General features: G+C 55.1%; 3 protein-coding genes across 3 annotated transcripts; 1 reads left to right on the forward strand and 2 right to left on the reverse strand.

Moving 5' to 3' along the window:
• Positions 1–7,463: 7,463 nt before the first annotated feature.
• Positions 7,464–7,889, reverse strand: CGGC5_v006190 (uncharacterized protein; the record flags this gene model as incomplete). Its single annotated transcript, XM_066151661.1, has 3 exons — positions 7,464–7,532; positions 7,629–7,715; positions 7,791–7,889. 3 exons carry the CDS (start codon positions 7,887–7,889, stop codon positions 7,464–7,466), a joined length of 255 nt encoding a protein of 84 aa, XP_066009091.1.
• Positions 7,890–9,819: 1,930 nt separating this feature from the next.
• Positions 9,820–12,963, reverse strand: CGGC5_v006191 (Oxysterol-binding protein-like protein 3; the record flags this gene model as incomplete). Its single annotated transcript, XM_032022843.1, has 3 exons — positions 9,820–12,676; positions 12,751–12,827; positions 12,928–12,963. 3 exons carry the CDS (start codon positions 12,961–12,963, stop codon positions 9,820–9,822), a joined length of 2,970 nt encoding a protein of 989 aa, XP_031880208.1.
• Positions 12,964–16,452: 3,489 nt separating this feature from the next.
• ucp3 (UBA domain-containing protein 3) lies at positions 16,453–18,793 on the forward strand (the record flags this gene model as incomplete). The annotated part of the gene is made up of 4 exons (XM_066151662.1): positions 16,453–16,567; positions 16,627–16,643; positions 16,742–16,852; positions 16,913–18,793. The coding sequence occupies 4 exons, from the start codon at positions 16,453–16,455 to the stop codon at positions 18,791–18,793; spliced, it is 2,124 nt and encodes a 707-aa protein (XP_066009090.1).
• Between the last annotated feature and the right edge of the window lie 300 nt (positions 18,794–19,093).

The raw sequence follows: 19,093 nt of genomic DNA on the forward strand, positions 1-19,093 counted from the left end.
TTGGGCGGTCGATTGAACGCCACCATGCAATAAGGGCTCTTCCAAGACAAACAAATTCTATCAGGCAGAAGTTGCAGGATTACAACAGCAAGGTGTTTGCGCGAATCCCTGGCTCTGCAGATGAGGGATACCCTGTAGTAGATGGCCGAACAGCGAATAAGTGGGCAGTTCGTCGAAGCAAGCTGACTTGGACGGCCTCAGGTGCAGTTGCTGCAGTTGCATACGCCTTACGAGAACGAGGTCGTCTGAGCCTTGATGGAGACCAGGTAGTGTAGCGCAAAACGGTTCCTCGGCAGGTTGCTAGCTCCCACCCTCTCGCAAGACGACTGGCCAGGGAGCAAAGCAGAGCAAAGCAGAGCAGAGCTCCAAGTTGCAGGTCTAGTTCGGCCGAAGCGCTCAGGTACACGGCGACGTCATGGCGGTAGACCTTGCCGAGTCGAGGATGGGTTGTCGGGGCTGGCGAATGGAAGGCCGAGGCTGGTCAAGGTGCAGTCAGACGGCATGGGATGGTCGCCGTACTCCGTCCGCCGCATTTTCCGTCCCAAGAAATTTCCAGAGAGAGACGATTGTGCAGTTTCCGACATCTTGGCATCAGATAGATGACATTGGACAGGCCTGGATTGCGAGCATGCGAGGCGTGTCTTGATGGCGTCGAAGACTACCTCGGAAGACGCATGCTGCCGTGTCTCAAAAGCCAAGTTTAAGGCCAGGCAAGTCTAAGTAGACCTTCGGTGCTAGGTTCAGAAGGAGACTCAAGGTACTCTGTACGGAGTACATGCTGAACGCCTGTCCATCCATCGGGAACTTTTGGGCTCTTCCGGGTAGAGCGGAGGCGTGGTACGGTGCCTCTCGTACATGGGCGGTCGTGCTTGTGCCTCTGTAGCTACCTAGCTGAGGTGTCTGCGATGGCCGGGATGCAACGACAGCTGTAGTGCAAAGTTGGACGGCGACACTTGTCAGACCAAGGGGCCGTTGGCGCTATCTTAGCGAGTGGCCAGAGGAACGGGACAGCCGGCTGAGATAATCTCTTGCCGTGGCAAGACTGAAGAGGCAGGCAACGGCTCGTGGGAATAAGCATTGGCGCAATCCAATCCCTGGACTAGCAGGTATCTTGTCCCACGACATGAAGACGAATCCGCAAAGCAGTCGGGCTTGACGAAGCACGAAGCTGGAGCTTGAGCTTGCGGGGGGCTCAGTACCTTACGCAGGCAGAGCTACTGTACTGAGCTGCACTGCGTATGCGCATACATATTGGACCGCCGTAGGTACCTAGGTAGCTGCGTGACTGCCAGAGCAACAGTGGGCGCACGGTGACATGGGATGGACCGGTCGCTGTAGTCAGGGCCGCGATGGTGGGGTTGGTCGTGTCTTGGGTTGGGCGAGGTACAAGCAGTTGGCGTTGGCCGATGTGGGTGTGAGCGTCCATGTGTGCGTACAGATCTGTGTGGATGGAAGTCATGTAGTTGGAAGAAACAATCGGGAGAATCGAAGCAATTGGGAGAGGCGCTGGGGGATGCACCCTGGACGGCAAAATACGTACCTTGACCGTCTTCATATTCAGGTCAGGCCAGGCCAAGCGAGCCAGGGGAATCACGCCCCAGGCGATGAAAAGCACTCTGGAGGATACCTGAGATGCCCTGAGATGCGAGTCGTTTTCCTCCCTCCCTTTCATTGTTAGCGCCGGCCGGATCGCACCCTCTTGCCCCTCTCTTCACACCATCAAAAATAGTCGGAGGATGGAGATGGGGACGGGATGCAGCTCCTGCTCTCAGTGCCTTACTATGCAGATGTAGGTACGTTAACTCATGTATTGCGTACAGATGCAGCCTTGAGCTGCACTTGCTCTTCCACGCAAGTGACCTTCCTTACAGTACCTTAAGTTCGTCCCGCTTGCATCCAAGTTCCTACTTACCTACCTACATAGCACACAGCCTACCTTACCTTGCCGCAGACGCGACTCGCAGGGCGGGCAGGGCACCTTACCTGCCGCACCATGCGCTTACTACCACTGCACATCCTCCATCGCCTTGCATTAGCACCATCAATCCTCGGAGGAGAGGGGGGCAACAACTTCACTCGGTCCATCTCAGCAAAGACTTGGAACCACCCAGACTTGCTTGATTCAGGAACCAGCATACGAACACATCCCTTCGCGGTCAGAATAGTACCCGCAGTGGGGAGCAGCCGCTATCAGTCCGCTATTCGTACGGAGTATCCTGCTTCGAAACTGGACTTCCCACCAACGATGAAAGGGATGGACTGACTCTGATCTCTCTGAAGTCTCCGCCTCGTTGAAGGCTCGAGTCCGTGTCCGAGTGCCCTCCATTCGACAGTCGCCGTCCTGTTCTATTCAGGGAGCGGTGCCTCCTTAGAGCAATAAGTCCGAAAACCCGGCCCGTTCGCTCCGCTCGTCTTGTCCCGCCGGGACAGTCAAACCTATCAGTCAAACCGACACAACTCGAGATGATGCTACTGATGCTCAGATGAAGCCCGAAGTCAATGGACAAGACGCCTCAATTCAAACACACACCCCGAACCCTGTTCTTCTTCCGGCTGAGCTTGCGGGCTTCAACACGCAACAACATTGTCTGGTGCAGCGTCTGGCTTCATCACTGCTACTACGCCTTAGTCGTTGCCCGGCTCTCGTGCTGTACTTCGTACAGTTAAATGAGGAAAATCAAGCCTGCAACCAACAAGTCGACGACGGAGTGAAGCCCCGCCTGGAAACCTATCGCTAATCGTCATTGACTCGCCCTAGAATACGATTGATCCACCTCACCGAACACGACTACGGACCATCATGACGGCCCCTTGGTTTCTCAGGTGGCTCGAATGCCACACCATGCTGAGGCACCCTGGTTCAACTTAAGGTAAGCTGCCGATACAACCTTCATCTTATCGGCATATGGGCCGCCATGGTGCTTGGCCAGCAGCTGTCCGTTGCACCCTGCCTGCTAATCCCTGTGCCAGATCTTTTGATCGCCTCGGTGCTCCAGCTGCCACTTCCGCGACCCCAGGTACACCCTGCACAGCGCGCTAACCAAGCCCTCCAAATTGTCAACCCTTCTCTGCTTCCCGTCGCTGACACCCGTCGCTGGCAGCGTCCCCCGAGACGCGTGATTCAAGGCTGCTGATAACCGGAAGCAACTTTGACATCATTGACTTCAGCTATGCGCCATTTCCCATCTGTACTCCACAAAGTCGAGACGCTTCTTTCCGCGGCGCCCGTCAGGATCGGATGGCCCAAGTTGCACAAACTGCCAATGCTTGTCAAAGTGACGGACAGGGGACGCCGTCTCTGTTCTCCCGCTTCCCTCGGCTGCGGCAACGCTCAAGTTACTCAGTGAGGAATTATTGCTTGGCCAGTCCTCCCAAGCAACTATTATTGCTACGATGCATGTCAAACAAGAAGCTACGCGATTGGCTCCAAGATCGACACGTCAGGTCAACTGATAACGCGGGAAAATGGCACCAAGTCCAAGGGAACGCAGAAGAAAAGCACAGCCGGAAGGATTGGCCACGCGTGATTGCCCCAATCCTAGGCCCGGCATGCTGAACCCTCAGTCTCCCTCAGCAACAAGATTCTGCTGCGTGCAGATGCTATCGAAGCACTTGCACGGGCCATGGAAGATCGCACACCTTTCTTGGCGACCACGAACGCCGTCTGTTTTGCTCTACCGTCCCGTATAGCCGCTTAGCTTGACGCTGTCTCTCGTTTCGCCTGTCTCTCATCTCACCGTCTTTCCCTTGGCTAAGCTAAGCTTCTGAATTCTTTTCTGAATTAACTTTCAACGGCTGATCTCACCATCCCCAAAGAAGGAACTTGTTATTCCACTCGTACAAATCGGAGAAAAAAAGCAACGGTTCCATTGCAGCAATCTCCAAGTAGCACCCGATTTGCATCCGTATTCCAACAATACGGCTGGGCCAGAGGTCCGGGTTCTCAGCCCGTGCCCAGCGGTGGTGACACAGCGGCAAATATGTCGTGTAGGGCCATTGCTTCTCAATAGCTTCAACAACCAGAGGCAAAAGCACGTTGAAATCAAAATCAGCTAGCTGGTTTTTACATGCTGTGCCTCACTGCTACGCCATGCGTACCGTTCCATCGCGACTACCCATGGCTATCGACAAGCTGCAACCCTGATACGAGGGCCAGATGAGCAGCACCAACGATGTGGTCAGCACCATACCCCTGGACACCGCCTGTTCGTTCTTTGTGCCGAGCCCGGCATATTCCAGCTGGCTCTTAAGCATGGCATGGCCATCCACACTCTTTTCGCAGGGAACAAGACCCTTGCAGTCATTTCCCGCGCCCAGATGTAACTCACAAGCGCATCTACAACCCAGCATTTGCATGCGCGGACGAGGAAATATTGCATCCTGCGTCCCCCCAACAGCCCTAATCCCTCTATGAATGGTTGGGTGTGAAGCATCCCGCCTTAGCGCTTTTTATTCACCGAGCCTTGCAGCAGGCCCTGGTCCCAGTCCGCACTCTGGCGGCTGACGACCAAAAAAGGTCATCCCACTGAACACTCGGTCGATGGGCGTAGTAATGGCAGCCTCCCTTGCCAAGGATCAGCGGGGAAGTCTGCGCGGTCGACTTCGTGGCGCGACTGGCTTGGGTTGACAGAACTTCAGTGCGACCGAAGCGATATTGAATGTCAGCTTGAGTCGTGCCAGCTGACGCCTTCTAGTTGCCTCCCGTTGGTGCGGATTCGATTGCTGACGCCGCGCAGGACCAAGGTGTCAAAGTCAAACAGTCCATCAGTTTCCTAATCTGGTGGGTTCTCCGGTTAAGCGGCCTTGAGACTTCTCCACCCGGCCGGTCGGTCGCCGTGCCGAAGGTGGGTCCTTCCGGGCGTCGCTGTCCGGGGCCGGTCTGCGTGTGCGATGGAACGCTTTCAAATGTTCTGCTTCGCGGCAGACGCAGAAGCCCTCGAGGATTAACGTGCTATTTTTCAATCGCTCGGCTTCATCCAAAAATAAACGTCGTTTCAACTGTACAGCGGAAAGCCCCTTTCCGTGAGAACAAGCAGTCGTCGTCCGACAATTGCCCCACGAAGGAGGCTATATGCGCCTACACATTTTACTGCCAATGGACTCCGTGGAAGCAGTTCGCGGAGGGAGAAATTAGTCGAAAAGCCATTCCAAAGCCCTGTCGGTTCCTGTCAACCCTCCGTACTTTGACACCAGGAACCAGAGGGTTGGGTCTTTGCTCGCGCTTTGATCGCAACGCAGACCACTGACCTCCCTCGTTACCGCCCAACCGCGTCGGCACCCCACACATTGGAACAATTCCACGGAACTGCGGTCATTCAAACGGACTTTTACGAGCATCGCGCTCGGTTCTAGCTTGCGTACATACTGGACGGACACTGGGGCTTCACCAGCCATCTTCCTTTTCCACCTGCACGATCTCTCGGCGTACCGTTGACTGTGCCCCTTGAACACGGGGGCAAAGTCTGGCTGGTAGAGTCTCGACACAAGGGCGCGTGGCATTGACATTGCCTTCTCCGAGAGGTCGGGTGAGTGTGGATGGGTAACAGGCGGCTGGGAAGCTCCATACCGAACGCGAGCCCTTCGCTAACCTGTTGCTTTATCTGCCATTTTTTTTTTGTCCGATCAACGCGAACGACTATGGTGGCACCGCCTTGTCTAGAACTCTCAACGTAGGGCTTTCGCTGACCACATTACATCGGGTGGATTGGGCATCCCGGTGGGCGGTCTTGCAGTCCGCGAGGGCCATGACTTGTAGATGAACCTGTCGCCTCGGCGGGAAGTTGAGGGCTGTTTGGAAAGTTTTCGGCATGCTGGGCTCTTTAGGGCCTATCTCGATCTTAACTACATACACGAAACGAGGTTGGTGTTGAAAACGTCCCGACAGTGTGGGTGTAATAACTTTAATACAACCCGTCAACTGTGACAGATTCCCTTAAACTCAACCAGAAGCGTAGGTTGCAGATGTCGTTCAACCATCCATCACACTGGTAAATTCGAGTCATGAGACGATATTTCGAGATGATTGGCATGTGAAGCACTTTCAATAGGTCGCCAGCTGTCAGCTTCGGGGTCGTGTCCCGACGCAATTTACACGAGAAAACAACGAAGACCGAACCGAGCAAGTGTAAGCCGCAAACGTAGGACAACCACGAGCTTTCCCATGACCCTAAATGTGCCAGTCGAGAGGCCTAGGAGCCCGAAAGTCTGGACAATCAACCCCTTGAAGTCAACAATAACCCCGCTTTCTTTCCGGCTTTTTGGCCGAACTTGATGATGGGGAATTTGTTCCACTAAATTGACAATATCTTGACACCTTCACCCAGCCCTGAAATCCCCGCTTCATATCCTGCCCTCGGGACTTCCGGCTGATCTTTCGGTTGGCCAGAGCTATTGCTCTACAAGTTTAAGCCGTCAACTATACCACGTCTAGAATGAACCCGGACTTCTCCTCCGGGCGTATATGAAGGTTGTTTTTGGCCGCTGGTATCCCAATATGTTTTACTCATACTAAACGTGGCCGAACTCTTTCTGTCGGCTGGATGTTGTTGTGTGAAGTCTTATGAACTTTGGTATATGCTTCTCATATCTGAAGATGCTTTGGGGGCCGCCCATTCGCGTGTCGTCGCTAGTCAAGCTCGTGACCCGGCCATATATGGAGGTTAGTACGGGCTGTATGCCTTCGAGGCTATGTTGCTGGTGATGGCTCTTGTGCTTTTGGCCAACTGGGGATTGCCCTTCATTTGAACTCTAAGGGACATTTGCTTTTAGCACACCAATATCGACTCGCGTGTTGGCAGCTTCGGCTCGAAAGTAAAACTGATTCATCCTACTTGAGAGGAACTCGCAATGGAGGATTTGGTTGCTGTCCCCGTATTTGGCAGATAAATCTTCCTGCCACGCAAGGAACGGACGGGACGGACTGAGTAGGATGCCTTCTCGTTTCATGTCGGACACATCGGTTCAGGAGAGCGAGGAGTTGCGAAGACGGTAGAAGGTGCTCCTGAAAGTAAGCATGGCCCTTCAAGAGTTCTCGCAGTGGTTATGTACGTCACTCGATGTACTGGACAGACGGACCATATGCTATGTATGTATTTGGTATTAAGGAGAGGCATGCGGAAGCCGGGGAGGCCGGCAGGTGGGTTGGAGCTGTGTAGTTTACGACTGGTTACTGACATTAGTTGGATTACAAACACATATTCTCGTTTTTCTCGAGGGTTGCAACACCTCTATGGCTAGTATAATGCTACTATGCATGCTGGTTTAGCTGACTTGCAAAGGTATAGGTCTCATGGAAAAGACACCCGTCAAACTCAAAACTACGTGCACCTCCAATGAATCACGCGAATTAGTGAACATCTGTGGGTATGAACTGCTTTTTTAGTTCGCTATTTGACTCGTCTTACTCAACCTTCTCGCCAAGCAATTGACTATGGAGAGGAAGCTGAAGGCTGTGAGGATGGGCACTATGCGAGACCGCAGTAACAATCGCAGTCGGCCCCGTTGGCCATCTGCCGTCCTCCTTCCGTTCGGCACTGGATCGCCAGTCAGCACAATGTGGTTCAAGCTGGGACGTGTACCCTGCGAGACGCGCTCCTCAGACACGCGTCACGGGAGCTGCGTGAACTCACCTTCTGGCCGCAAAGATCCTTGCAGCCCTGCTGATCCGCCGGGCTACAGTTGGAAACCCACTGATGAACACGCTCAAAGTTAGCCGACTGAAAATTCCCATGCCAAAAGAAGCGCGGGCGGGTTTAAGCCCAGCCATAGTTGAGGGGGGAGCGAGGACTTACGTTGGTAGGGAATGTGGTTCCACACTTGTACAAGCGGAGGGTGGCGCTCGCGAAGGAGATCTGCAGCGCAGCGAGAAGGAAAGCGAGGAAGAAACGCATTGTGACTAGCGGTGGAGACTCGGCCGATTTGTTATGAGGATGTACAAGAGAGCGAAGTTGTGATGAACGAACGACTGTGACTTGATGGATGTTCATTCCCAAAAATTTCGAGAGGAAGCGCGATGTATTTACATCGTTGCCAAGACGGAGTATTTCCTTTGATCATTTGATCACTATTCAACTTTACACGAGTTGGACCGTCGAGTTCGATGAAAAGTTGCCTGTTTGATCTGGTTGAGGCTAGGCCAGCGCCGACTGACTCGCAACTCAATCTATTAGACTCAGGAATGAACGTCCCGACATACTCTATCCGAGCCTTATCACTCTAATTTTTAAGTAGACGTACAGGCCAAAAATGGGGAATACACTTGGCGGTGGTTTCAACCTATTTCCTATTTGTTTGTTCGTAATTCCCGCTGACAACTGTCGTTACGCGGAGAAGAAAGCGAACCCGATGCGAACTCGGGGGGGGGGTTTGACCTCACCGACAACGAAGTGGGGCGGTTGCGAAGACTGTTCAACAGAATGCAAAGACTTGATCGCGCTTCTAGACGAAGGCTCCAAGTGGCGGAGATAGAAATTCTGCAAGTCTGAATCATCGACCGTTCTGTTATGCAAATAAGTTGTCGCGTAAAATGTTGGCGCAATCAAGTTTCTGTCAAAGTCAGGATCCATAGGAACACATTCATGAGGTTGAAGAAGCTTGATGAGTTAAGAGTTACGTATCACAGTCCGACTGTATTGCTTAATCGCTCTGATTCTTCGTGCAAGTAGTTGAAATGAGTTGCGCGAACAAAAGAGTTACAATTACAAGCCTGGAATCACTCAAACTGACAGTCCAAACTCAGCGAGGCGGGTGGGTACGAATACTCGGAAAGCCCGCAAGACCCCCAGGCTCCCTGAGTAGTTCATGTTGCTCGGTATCGTTTCCATACCCACCTCCCTGCTATTAACCATCAAATGACTGGACAAGTCTTCAGAGGATTTGAGTCTAGACCGGAATGTCAGACAACGTTTTCAAAGTCGGCATGATGCCCTTTTGTGAAGCAGGTTTGTGTTCCTTCATCTTCATTTTTGTCGCATCAGTAAGGCTCATCTGGTGCGGGTTGCTCCGCACAGCGTAGGACACTTGTGAAGCGGTGAGCTTCGAAATCGTCGAGAGCTAGTCTGTTGTGAAAGTTTGACTGGAACCGAGGCCAGGCTGTCTTCACCTCTGTCCTGAAAGCAGGTTCGAAAGGGGGTATTCCAAGGCTACGACCGGGGCTGGGGTTGGCGTAATGACTGTAGGTGTTGAGTGAAACCATGCTGAGAGAACCGAGGTCAGACTCATCCTCGACGTCTGCTTCGACAAGAACCACACCAGTCTCTCGACTTTACCGCACCGCTGCTTCGTCGAGCGAAGTGTCATACTTGATCGAGATAATCTGAAGGTATTTCGTCCCACCCCGTCCCTCCAGCTATAGGGACTCGGAAACAGGAGACAATTCCGGTTCCTGTTCCAACACTCCAAGCATGTCTTCATCCGCAGTCTAGAAATCATCCATCTTCCCCCGGATGTGTGCAATATGGCTCTCCCATCTCTTTCAACCTTGCTCGCGCTTGTAGTCCCCGTCTGGTTCCAATGCGGGTATGCCGACTGACAGTCCTCTGGCCTGTATTCGATAAGCGTGTTGTCGCGCACTCGGCGATGATCTGATAACGTTCAGGAGTAGGTTAAACACATCGGCAGGTTCACTCGACCGCAGATCAAGTACCGTAACATCAACCAGATGGCTCAAGTCCAGTCATATTCACATACGCGATGCAGTACGAAACTGTCCAAACTCGACAAACTGCCGATGATACATGTTGAACACGCTATACCAGAGAACGGAATAAAATGGGAGTCTCAAACGCCGCGACTGGCTTCTCTTTTGATTTGAAAACCTCTCTAGCCAGAGAAAATCTCCTCCAAGCCGGTCCATGTCCCCTTGGACCTCTCCTCCCAGTACGAGTCCTTGCCGGTCCTCAGCTTCCAAACCTCCTCGCCCTCTGGGCCTTGTCCGACCTTGACGAACCACTTCGGCCTGTGCTCTTCGCCCTTCTCTTCCAGCACGCGCCGGCGTGCTCGCTGTGCCTCTTCGAGTTTGACCTTCCACTCCTCTGCCTGGTCCAAGTCTCCCTTCTCCGCCAAGCGCTGATCGGGTCTCAGTCTGCTGTCCGTTGGCGGTAGTCTGTCCTTCTCGATATCGGTGACCTCGTTCAGAGCGGCAGCAAATGTCGTCATACCGTACGTATTGGCGGCATTGTCGACAAGCTTGCCAACGCGCCAGATCTCCTGACCGGCGGCCTTGCCGGCTTCGACAACGCGAAGGCTGCCAGTCCACGTTCCCGACAGACTGCTGCCAGTGTGGACACCATCCGGACCGTATGTTTCCACCTGGACGTCTTCGCCTCGTCCTCCAAACATTCCCTTGCTACGGAATTCGACGGAGGCCTTGGCACCAGTGGTGTCGTTTGTAATCGGCATAACGCCAACGGGTTCAACGTACTTCTCACCCATGACTACGTTGCGCAGGAACATCGTGGCATGAGTCCAGGAGTACAGCTCATCTGTTCCGTCAGGCAGTCTCAGTGCGACGCGGACGCGGCCTTCCGTGGTGATTTCGGCACTCTTGCCCCAGAACTTTTGTGACGGCGCGGGAGACTGGCTGAAGGACCAGTTTGCCGAATCCGCCTGCATGGCGAGCCTCACCGGGCGATGGCAAACCTTCTCGACAAGCAGGCGGAAGCCTCCTGGTACCTCCTGTTCTGTTCGGAGCATTTCGTACGTTTCTCCGAGAAGCGGGTTAAAGGGCTTGCGGATAGCACGCTCCTTGGCTCGTCCGCTGCTGAATTGTGACACGGCAAAGGCCGTGACGTACAGGAGACGTTCCTTGGGCTCCTTTGCGCGCGCAGCTTGGTCGAGAAGCTGCGCATACTCCAGCTGTTCCGCTACACGTTGCAGGAGTGATATCGGCTCGTTCGCAGACACGGGCATACTGATAGTACTGAGATCCTTGCCGACGTTCTTCCGGACGAAAGCGATCAAACTCGGGGGCTGAACCAAGGCCGGCGGGACCTTGGTTCGCCTGGTTATTGAAATGTCAACTGGCAGCGGCGACAGGCTCTTGGGCTTTGCCGGGTAGCAGCTCGTATCATCCTGGCCAATGCCGGCATCCGACTCTGGTGCCGATGAAATCGAGGATGAATCGGTCAAATTACCCTCGTCCGGCTCAGAATCCGGGCTTTCATCTTCACTCTGAGCAATTCGGACAATTTGCGAACTCGTCTCCCCTGCCTCGGCATCGAAGAACTCGTCCGTTGACATGGTTTCCATACTCCTGCGAGAGGGGGCGGCAGACAGCGGAGCGGGTGCTCTGCGGCGCTTGCTGTTGGTGATCAGCGTCGTGAACTCAGACACCACAGAGTCAAGGTCATTGAGAAGTGATGCACAATGCTCTTGTGTACTCTTCTCTTCATGGATTGAGGCCTTTGACTTGGAGTGGTGGTGACGAGGACCATTAGAGGAAATGGTGGTCGTGACCGTATTCGGGGCCGGAACAGCCAGAGCGGTCACAGCGGATGCCTGATGCGCCTGCGGCGTGGTAGCTGTTGGGGTCGCGTTACTCGATTTGCGCTTCCAGAATGGTCGTCTTTGTGCCTGCTGCTCGGTTGCCTGAGGGGAAGGGGAGGGAAAATAGCTGTCGGGCTCTTCGCCCATGCTGGTGGGAGACAGAAAGCTCGACGCTGCCATGCTCACAGGCCTTTGATTCGACATGTCCTTGACCAAGCGACGCAGGGCATCTCGGGTTCCGACCATTCGGCTGACCAACGTCTCAACCTGCTGCCATTCGCGGTCTTCCTCCATGCTTGTCGCATTTGGCTTCAGATGGGTGGTGTTGACTCGTAAAGGCGCCGACCTGGCATTGTTCGGTTGGTCATCGGGCGCCTCCAACCCTCTGGCCGCGCGGCTGGCCTTTTCCAGAGCCCGCGCCCAGTCGTTGAAATCCTTCGCATTGGATGCTCGCAGATGCCAAATTTCAGCACCTGAGTCAATGTTGATCTCCCTGCGACGTTCGTCGGCCGCAATAGCTGCGAGGCTGAGAGGTATGGCACCGCGCAGAGCCGAGGAGTTGCGGTTATAGTAGTACGACAAGGTGCAAGACGAGTAGTCGAGGGAGAAGAATCTGCGCGCATATCCTTGGCCCTTCTTCCTCCTCCTCTTGTGAAGAATACCCGTGTGATAGTTGGCATTCTCGCTGCGTCCCGAGGCGGACGTCGGTCGCACACCGCCACCGGTCTTATGGCTGTGGAGACTGTCCTGCGAAGCGGAAGTGACGGTGGTCACTTGGGGTAGGCTGGTTCTGCTGGCACTCGCATTCGCAGCTTGGAGGTTCGGGAAGGCGTTGGCGGTGGTCTGGGGCGGGGCACCGGTCGGGTAGGTCAGAAGGACGAAGGTCGCCGTCTTGGAAATCTGCTTGGAGAAGGTGTTGTCAAATACCAGGCCGAACATGCCGCCCTGGCCCTTCTCGACATCCCAGGTGCCGGTGGACACCTTGTCTGCATCGCATTTCCCGTGCCATTTGACGGGTATGAAGCCCTTGCTGGAGAGCTGGTCTTGGGCGGTGATGGAGTCGCGCTTGGCAAAGCGACCCTTGGGTTCGGCTACGCCGGAGGTGAGAGCGCCGGCGGTTGCGGTGTCGTCGTTCTGGTTCGCAATCAAGCCGGTGGCACCGGTGCCCGGATGCTTGACGATTCCAAAGTTTCTGCCTCGGCGTGAGGTAAGCACGTGTCGAGTTGGAGAAGTATAGCGAGGAGAAGAGGGGAGAGAGGTACGCACATGGACTTTTTGTGTGGTTGAACGCTCCAGGATATGGTATGGCCTTCGTCGACTTTGACCCAACGGACGATGTAGGACTGGTGATAGAGAGCAGCTGTTAGCTTGGAGATAGGCCGAGGGGAGTCGAACTGAAGACGGCACGGAGGAGAGAGGGCTGGGCAATGACGATTCACGTACCTTGCTATGGATCTCCAACTGCTCAATGCCCGCCATTTTTTCGAATTGGGGCGGGAGCTTGAGGTGGCGCTGACGTCTGGAGACGGCGTGAGGTGACTGCGGTTCGGTCGAAGTAAGGTCGCGGAAACCACAACACTAGTGAAGGCACATGCTGCGGAAGAGAGGGGATAAATATGAAATCAATTGCTGAGGGAGGGAGTAAGGTAAGGCAAATGGCGAGGCAGGCGGAGAAAGGTGAGAAGACGGGACGGGGACGGGGACGGGATGTGACACCCCTGTCCGGAGCTTAGGTTGCAGCAGTTAGCAGGCCCAGCAGCAGTTAGCACAAGGCACAAGGCGCCGTAAGGTACGCGGATAGGTGAGGGAGGTGTGCTACTGGTGGGGGTGGGTGGGAGGTCGTTTTGGACACCTCAGCCAGCCCAGCCACAGCAGCAGGAGTACCCTTGACAGTTGGTTGGGGGCGGAACGTCATTCGGAGCGATTCCACGGCAGGTGACTGGCTGCCTGCTGGGAGGAATAAGCGGAGACGGGAGGTGAGGGGGGACATTCACTGGACACCACTGGCACCCTCAACTCATGGAACTCACCACCTCCACCTCAGGTACTGCGAGTCTGCGACAAGCAAACGACAGACGGACGGGCTGTGCGAGGTGGTGCGGTAAGCCGCGGACGGGCGCGGGCGCGAGACAGCAGGGCGAGAGCCAGCACTCTGCGGTGGCAGGTGCTCAGAAAGTGGATGCAGCTGATGAGGCTGGGGTTCTTCTTCCCCTTGCACTTCCCTACACTCGATAGTGGTGAGATGGCTGCCAACCAATAATTCACGATGAGACCCGTTGACGCTACAGGTAGGCTGGCTATTTACAGATGCAATGGCCAGTTCGGACTTTACCCACATTACTGCATTCTTTTAGTCTCCTAAACACTTCAAAGCCTTTCTTGTTCGTACTACCTGACGCAGGCAGTCTGTTGGATCTCAGGTGCCTTATCTGGGGTCCCCGATATTGGTGCCCATGGATTGCTTAGATAAGAAGGTCGGCAGCTAGTGTCGTCCGTCGCCGTCCGGGCGTTTGTGAGACGGTTCTCTACGCAGTGCCCGCCTGCCCTGTCAAACCCACGGGTACGGGCGCGAGCGCGACATCCGCGTACTCCCGCTCGCTGGAAACTTGGTCGTAACCTATTCGATCACGCGGACCGGCATTCCGCTTGTGCCGATCGGAGCCATCAGCCCTGTCTGCCATGCATACCTACTTATGCGGCGCCGAGATCATGTCCGTAGCCTGTCGGGACAAGCACGATTAGTGAAGCTCCGCCTCAGCATATAAGATTATCTATCGCCGGTATTGACCAGGTCGCCCCAGAACGCCGAGTTGAACCCACCAGACACAGTTTTGAGCCCACGGTCTTTGGTTGTGACTGCAAGTAGGCTCTACTTCGTACTATGCATGCATATACGCCAGCCAGGTTCCCTCCATCGAGATGGAAGCTCGGGGACAAAGCGTTGAAACGGCTGCGAGAGGGCCCCGATGTCACGATAACAAACCTGCAGTACCTGCCCTGCCTACCCATACACCGGCAACAGCGGATAGTCATTTTCTGGGTCGTTTTCTTGTCTGCAGAGACCGAGACAGCCGCACCTTATCAAACAGAGACACGCTTGTCCCTCGGAGACACCGGACGTTGTTGGCTAACACGGCAAGCTGGTGTCAAGTTGGATATTGGCAGCTGAGTAATATCTCGGAATCACAGGGTGAGATATCGGCAGCGTATGTATGCCGACTTGTCAGAGCGATGAGGTCAGACGGCATCTTATGTCATTCTGCCTTGCAATCTGCAGTCGCGAGGCCGTTGCACAAGGCGAGTTGCAGCAGCTGAAACGACGACCCAATCAAACAGGTCCCGTAGGTCTGGAAACGCGAATCAACACTCGATATGACCGTGGGCAATTGCCATGCCCGGTTGACCCCCAAACCCGGCAGGACCCCGAAAGCAACAACAGCGTAAAAAAAGAAAATTCATGTGAAAGATGTCCAGAGAGAGAGGGACCCCTGAGAAGGCTCAGATGCGGTGGAGCGCAGACTTGAAGACAACCTTGAACATCCCTGCCCTCCATTCCAGAACCAGTCGCGTTCTCGGCAGCACCCGCAGCACCTACACATTCAACGGATAATCGTCGGGCCTGTTTCCGCGGGAAAGGGTCAACGCCCCAGCCATCCTGAGCTGCGGCTGGCCAACCAGGTGCGAGGACACGGCCAGGGATCCGCATTCACGCCTGGTACATGGGCCAGCCGAGAGCCAATTCGCGGACAGCCGAATATTGGGTGGGGAACTGCTTCTTACCTTATCCACTTCCACGCGTTCTTCGCTCCTCTCCATGTCCACGCTGCCAATTCAATTTATTTCGTAGGTGCTGATGCTGGCCGTGCTGCTGAGCCGGTGCCAGTGCCAATGCCAATGCCAATGCTAATACCAATGGGTGCTGACTGCCTACCTTACCCAGGCGGGACGGGTGTCCTTCATGATGGCATGGTCTGACCTGGCTGCCAGTGTGGTTTTTATTGATTATTATTGATTATTCCTCCTACCTTACCTACTCTACCTTAGTCACCGGGCCCCCTCTTTGTCCAGACCCGTACCTAGGTAGCCTGCGCCCCCAGCCCCAGTCCAGCACTCACGAAGGTCATTCACACTATCCTCTTTCGGCTAGAAGACCGACTCCACCTGCGATTTCCCTCCCCCCTCCTCGCACTCGCAGCACTCACATTGCGAGTTGCACTGGTATCCAGTCTGGCTTTCCGCTTCCCGGGCTCTCTGGCTGCTGTTGCTGCTGCTGCCGTACCGCTGATCGATCGTCTCCTTTTTTCCCACGGCTATCCGTACTGAGTCGCGCACTACGCCGCCGTATTACACCAGCACCACCAACCACCACCACCCACGCTCACCCTCCAACGCCGCACTCCCAATCCACCTTTGACCAAAACACACGCACATCTGCTAGACCTGGTGGACCGGTGCCTTGTGTCTGGCTGTCTTTCTTTGCTTCCGAAGGCATTCTCCTGTCGCTCCATCCGCGCCGAGGCCTGTCGTCAAACACTCAAAGCAGCTGCGACGAACAACCTCTGCTTCCGCTCCCTTGGCCCTCCTCCACAATACTGATTCGCTGCCATCGAACCGGTCTCAGATACGACTCGACTCGTCTCGAACTCGACACAGTACTCAGCCTTCCCGACGCATGACGGAGGCCATGGTTGTCGTCGCGGTTCCCTTTCCTCCTTCGACATCGGGTTCCATCTTCCCCAGTGCATAATTTCCATGGTACACCTTGCTTCTTAATACCCCTTCCTAATCCCATCTTTCTGCCCAATTACCTGCCGCCGTCCCTGGCTCGCCCGATAACCCCTCGATCTACCTTCCAATCCCAAGGAACCGCGCCTTCGCCCGATCCAAACTTGTTTCCCACGAATCCCACCGAACTGCGCGCACGCCAAACCTGCCCCCAACGTCGACCGTTGCACTACATTCTCCAGAATGACGGGCGTCCTCAGCAAGCGCCAGCAGGCGCGTAACGAAAAAGTCCTGCACGATCTGGTCCAGACGGTCCCGGGAAACAACTTCTGCGCCGACTGTCAAGCACGAAACCCAGGTAGGTGCAACAGTGCCCTTCCGCTCAGACCGGTTCTCGATACTGACAGCACTTCGCAGCATGGGCCTCATGGAGTGTAAGCACCGCCAACCCCTTCCGCGCCCTATCGATGCGACCCCGTTCCGATAGACGACGATGCGGCATATAACGGACCAATACTGACAGGGTGCACAGCTAGGCGTGTTCCTTTGCATGAGATGTGCCGCTATCCATCGAAAGTTGGGTACGCACATCTCCAAGGTGAAATCCTTGAGCATGGACAGTTGGTCCAATGAGCAAGTCGAGGTTTGTCCACCTTGTGCTCGTTATTATGTGGCTGTCGCACCTAACGCGGCGCATCTGTAGAATATGAAGAAAGTCGGCAACGTCAGATCCAACGGAATCTATAACCCAGACAACAAGAAACCACCAGTCCCAGTCGACGCCGATGAGGCCGATTCCGCGATGGAGCGATTTATCCGATCCAAGTACATGAACAACAACCCGGCTCCTGCGAGAAAACAACACTCGGGTCTCTCAGACGAAGGTGTCCCGCCACCTCTGCCCCCCAAGGCGGGAGGCAAGTTCGGATTCAGATCTGCTTCGTCCATCTTCCCGTTGTCGTCCCGCTCCAAGAAAGAGGCCGCGATGCGCAACGCTTCGAACCCTAGAGATATGCCCCGAAGCCCGTCGCCCAGCGAACTGCCCAATAAACCGTCCAAGGTCTTTGGCCTGAGCGTTCAGTACGAGCAAGAGGACACCGAGCGAAAGCTGGCCAGCCTCAGGGATATGGGGTTCCCGGACAATCAACGGAACGCTGCGGTGCTCAAGGGCGTCAACGGCAATTTAGAGCGAGCCATTGAGACGCTGGTGCGTCTGGGTGAGACTGATAGGAGGTCTCCATCTCTGACGGGTCCTCGCGAGAGCTCTTTGCGCGCAACGCGTTCGCACGCCAACTTGTCGTCGACATCAAGCGGTCTCTCAGCGCCGCAGCAAACATTCAGCGACCACCCACAGTCACCCTCGACGGCCTCTAGCAACAATCCATTCGACTTGCTCCCGCCTCAACCCCAGTCTTCTCAGTCAACTGGAACTTTGGCCAACAAGAATCCCTACGCCAACAACCCCTTCGGGGCCCCCAGTCAGACTCAGCAAGACTTCAACCAGGCTTTCAGCAACATGTCTTTGGCGCCCGCTCAACCCTTATTCCCGCATCACACCGGCGGTCTTCCAGCGTCCCAGCCGCCGTTTGCTCAGCCTCAGCAGCAGATGTATCAGCAGTCCATGACACCACCGGCACCGCAAGCGCAGCAGAACTACAGCCATATCAACTTTAATAGTAATATGACATATCCTCAGCCTCAACCGATCCAGCCTCAGTCGACGGGCTACAACCCGTTCTTCACGAACCAGACGCAGCCTGCTCCGCAGCAGGGTCTGGCCGTGAACACGACCGGCGCGTTCGCAAACAACCCCTTCGCTCGATCGCCCACGAGAATCCAATCTCCATCATTGGGCCAGATCCCCGAGCAGACACAGTCGAACTTCTACACCACGTCGCCGCGACCGCTCTCGCCGCAGAACACCAACCCCTTCTTCTCACAGATGGCCTCGCAGCCGACAGGGCAGCAGCAAATGCCTACACCGCAACAGCACCAGCAGCCCTTCCAGCAGCAGCCCTTCCAGTCGCAGCCGTTTCAGTCGCAGCCCTTCCAGCAACAAGCTCTGCAGTCGTCACCGTTCCAGCAGCAGTCACCATGGCAGCAGCAACCGCCGCAGCAGCCGCAAGTCCAGCAGCAGGAGGTACCTCAGCAACAACAGCAGCAGCAACAGCAGCACCAGTGGCCAGGACAAGACTTTTCTCAGCAACAACAGGTGCAGGCACCCGCTCAGCAGCCCTTGTACCAGCAGCCGCAACAGCCTCAGAGACCTGACAAGGCCTCTATTCTGGCGCTGTACAACATGCCGCAGCTGGCCCCTCAGCCGTTCCAGCAGCAGCCGCAGGAACCTGTACAGGCAGAGAACGCTGTGGCTCCCCAGGCCGGCCAAGAAGCCAACGGACCAGCTGCAGGGACCAAGAACCCCTTTTTGTCTAACGCACCGACTTCGCCCGTCATGACCCAGAAGGACGTTGGTCCGCGCAGGACTGGCGTGAGCCGGGAGAGTATGGCTTTTACGGATATGCAATGGACAAACGGCCGACACAGCCCTGACGCCTTCGCCAGCCTCAGCGCAAGACACATGTGAGAGGCGCCGGTCGTGATGGGTTTTTCTTGTACATAAATGTCCTTTTTGTAAGATAACGTCGATTTGGGACGCTGGAGATCTACATCCCATGGCCATTGGTGTCCACATGATAACGAGGGATCTCCCTGTGGATACGTCAACTTTTTTTTTTCACATTCTCCGTTTTGGTTCCCGTGTATATGTCGACAGTTTTCTGCCATCTGATTTTACCATTAGAGTTTAGTTGATATGGTTTGTCGTGAACTGCGTACGTTCGCAGAGTGGCTCGCGGGGAACTCGAGTTTCCACCCACACGGGGGT

This window comes from Colletotrichum fructicola, assembly GCF_000319635.2.
Source record: "Colletotrichum fructicola Nara gc5 chromosome Unknown KSG_Nara_v1_contig03, whole genome shotgun sequence".
NCBI lineage: Eukaryota > Fungi > Ascomycota > Sordariomycetes > Glomerellales > Glomerellaceae > Colletotrichum > Colletotrichum fructicola.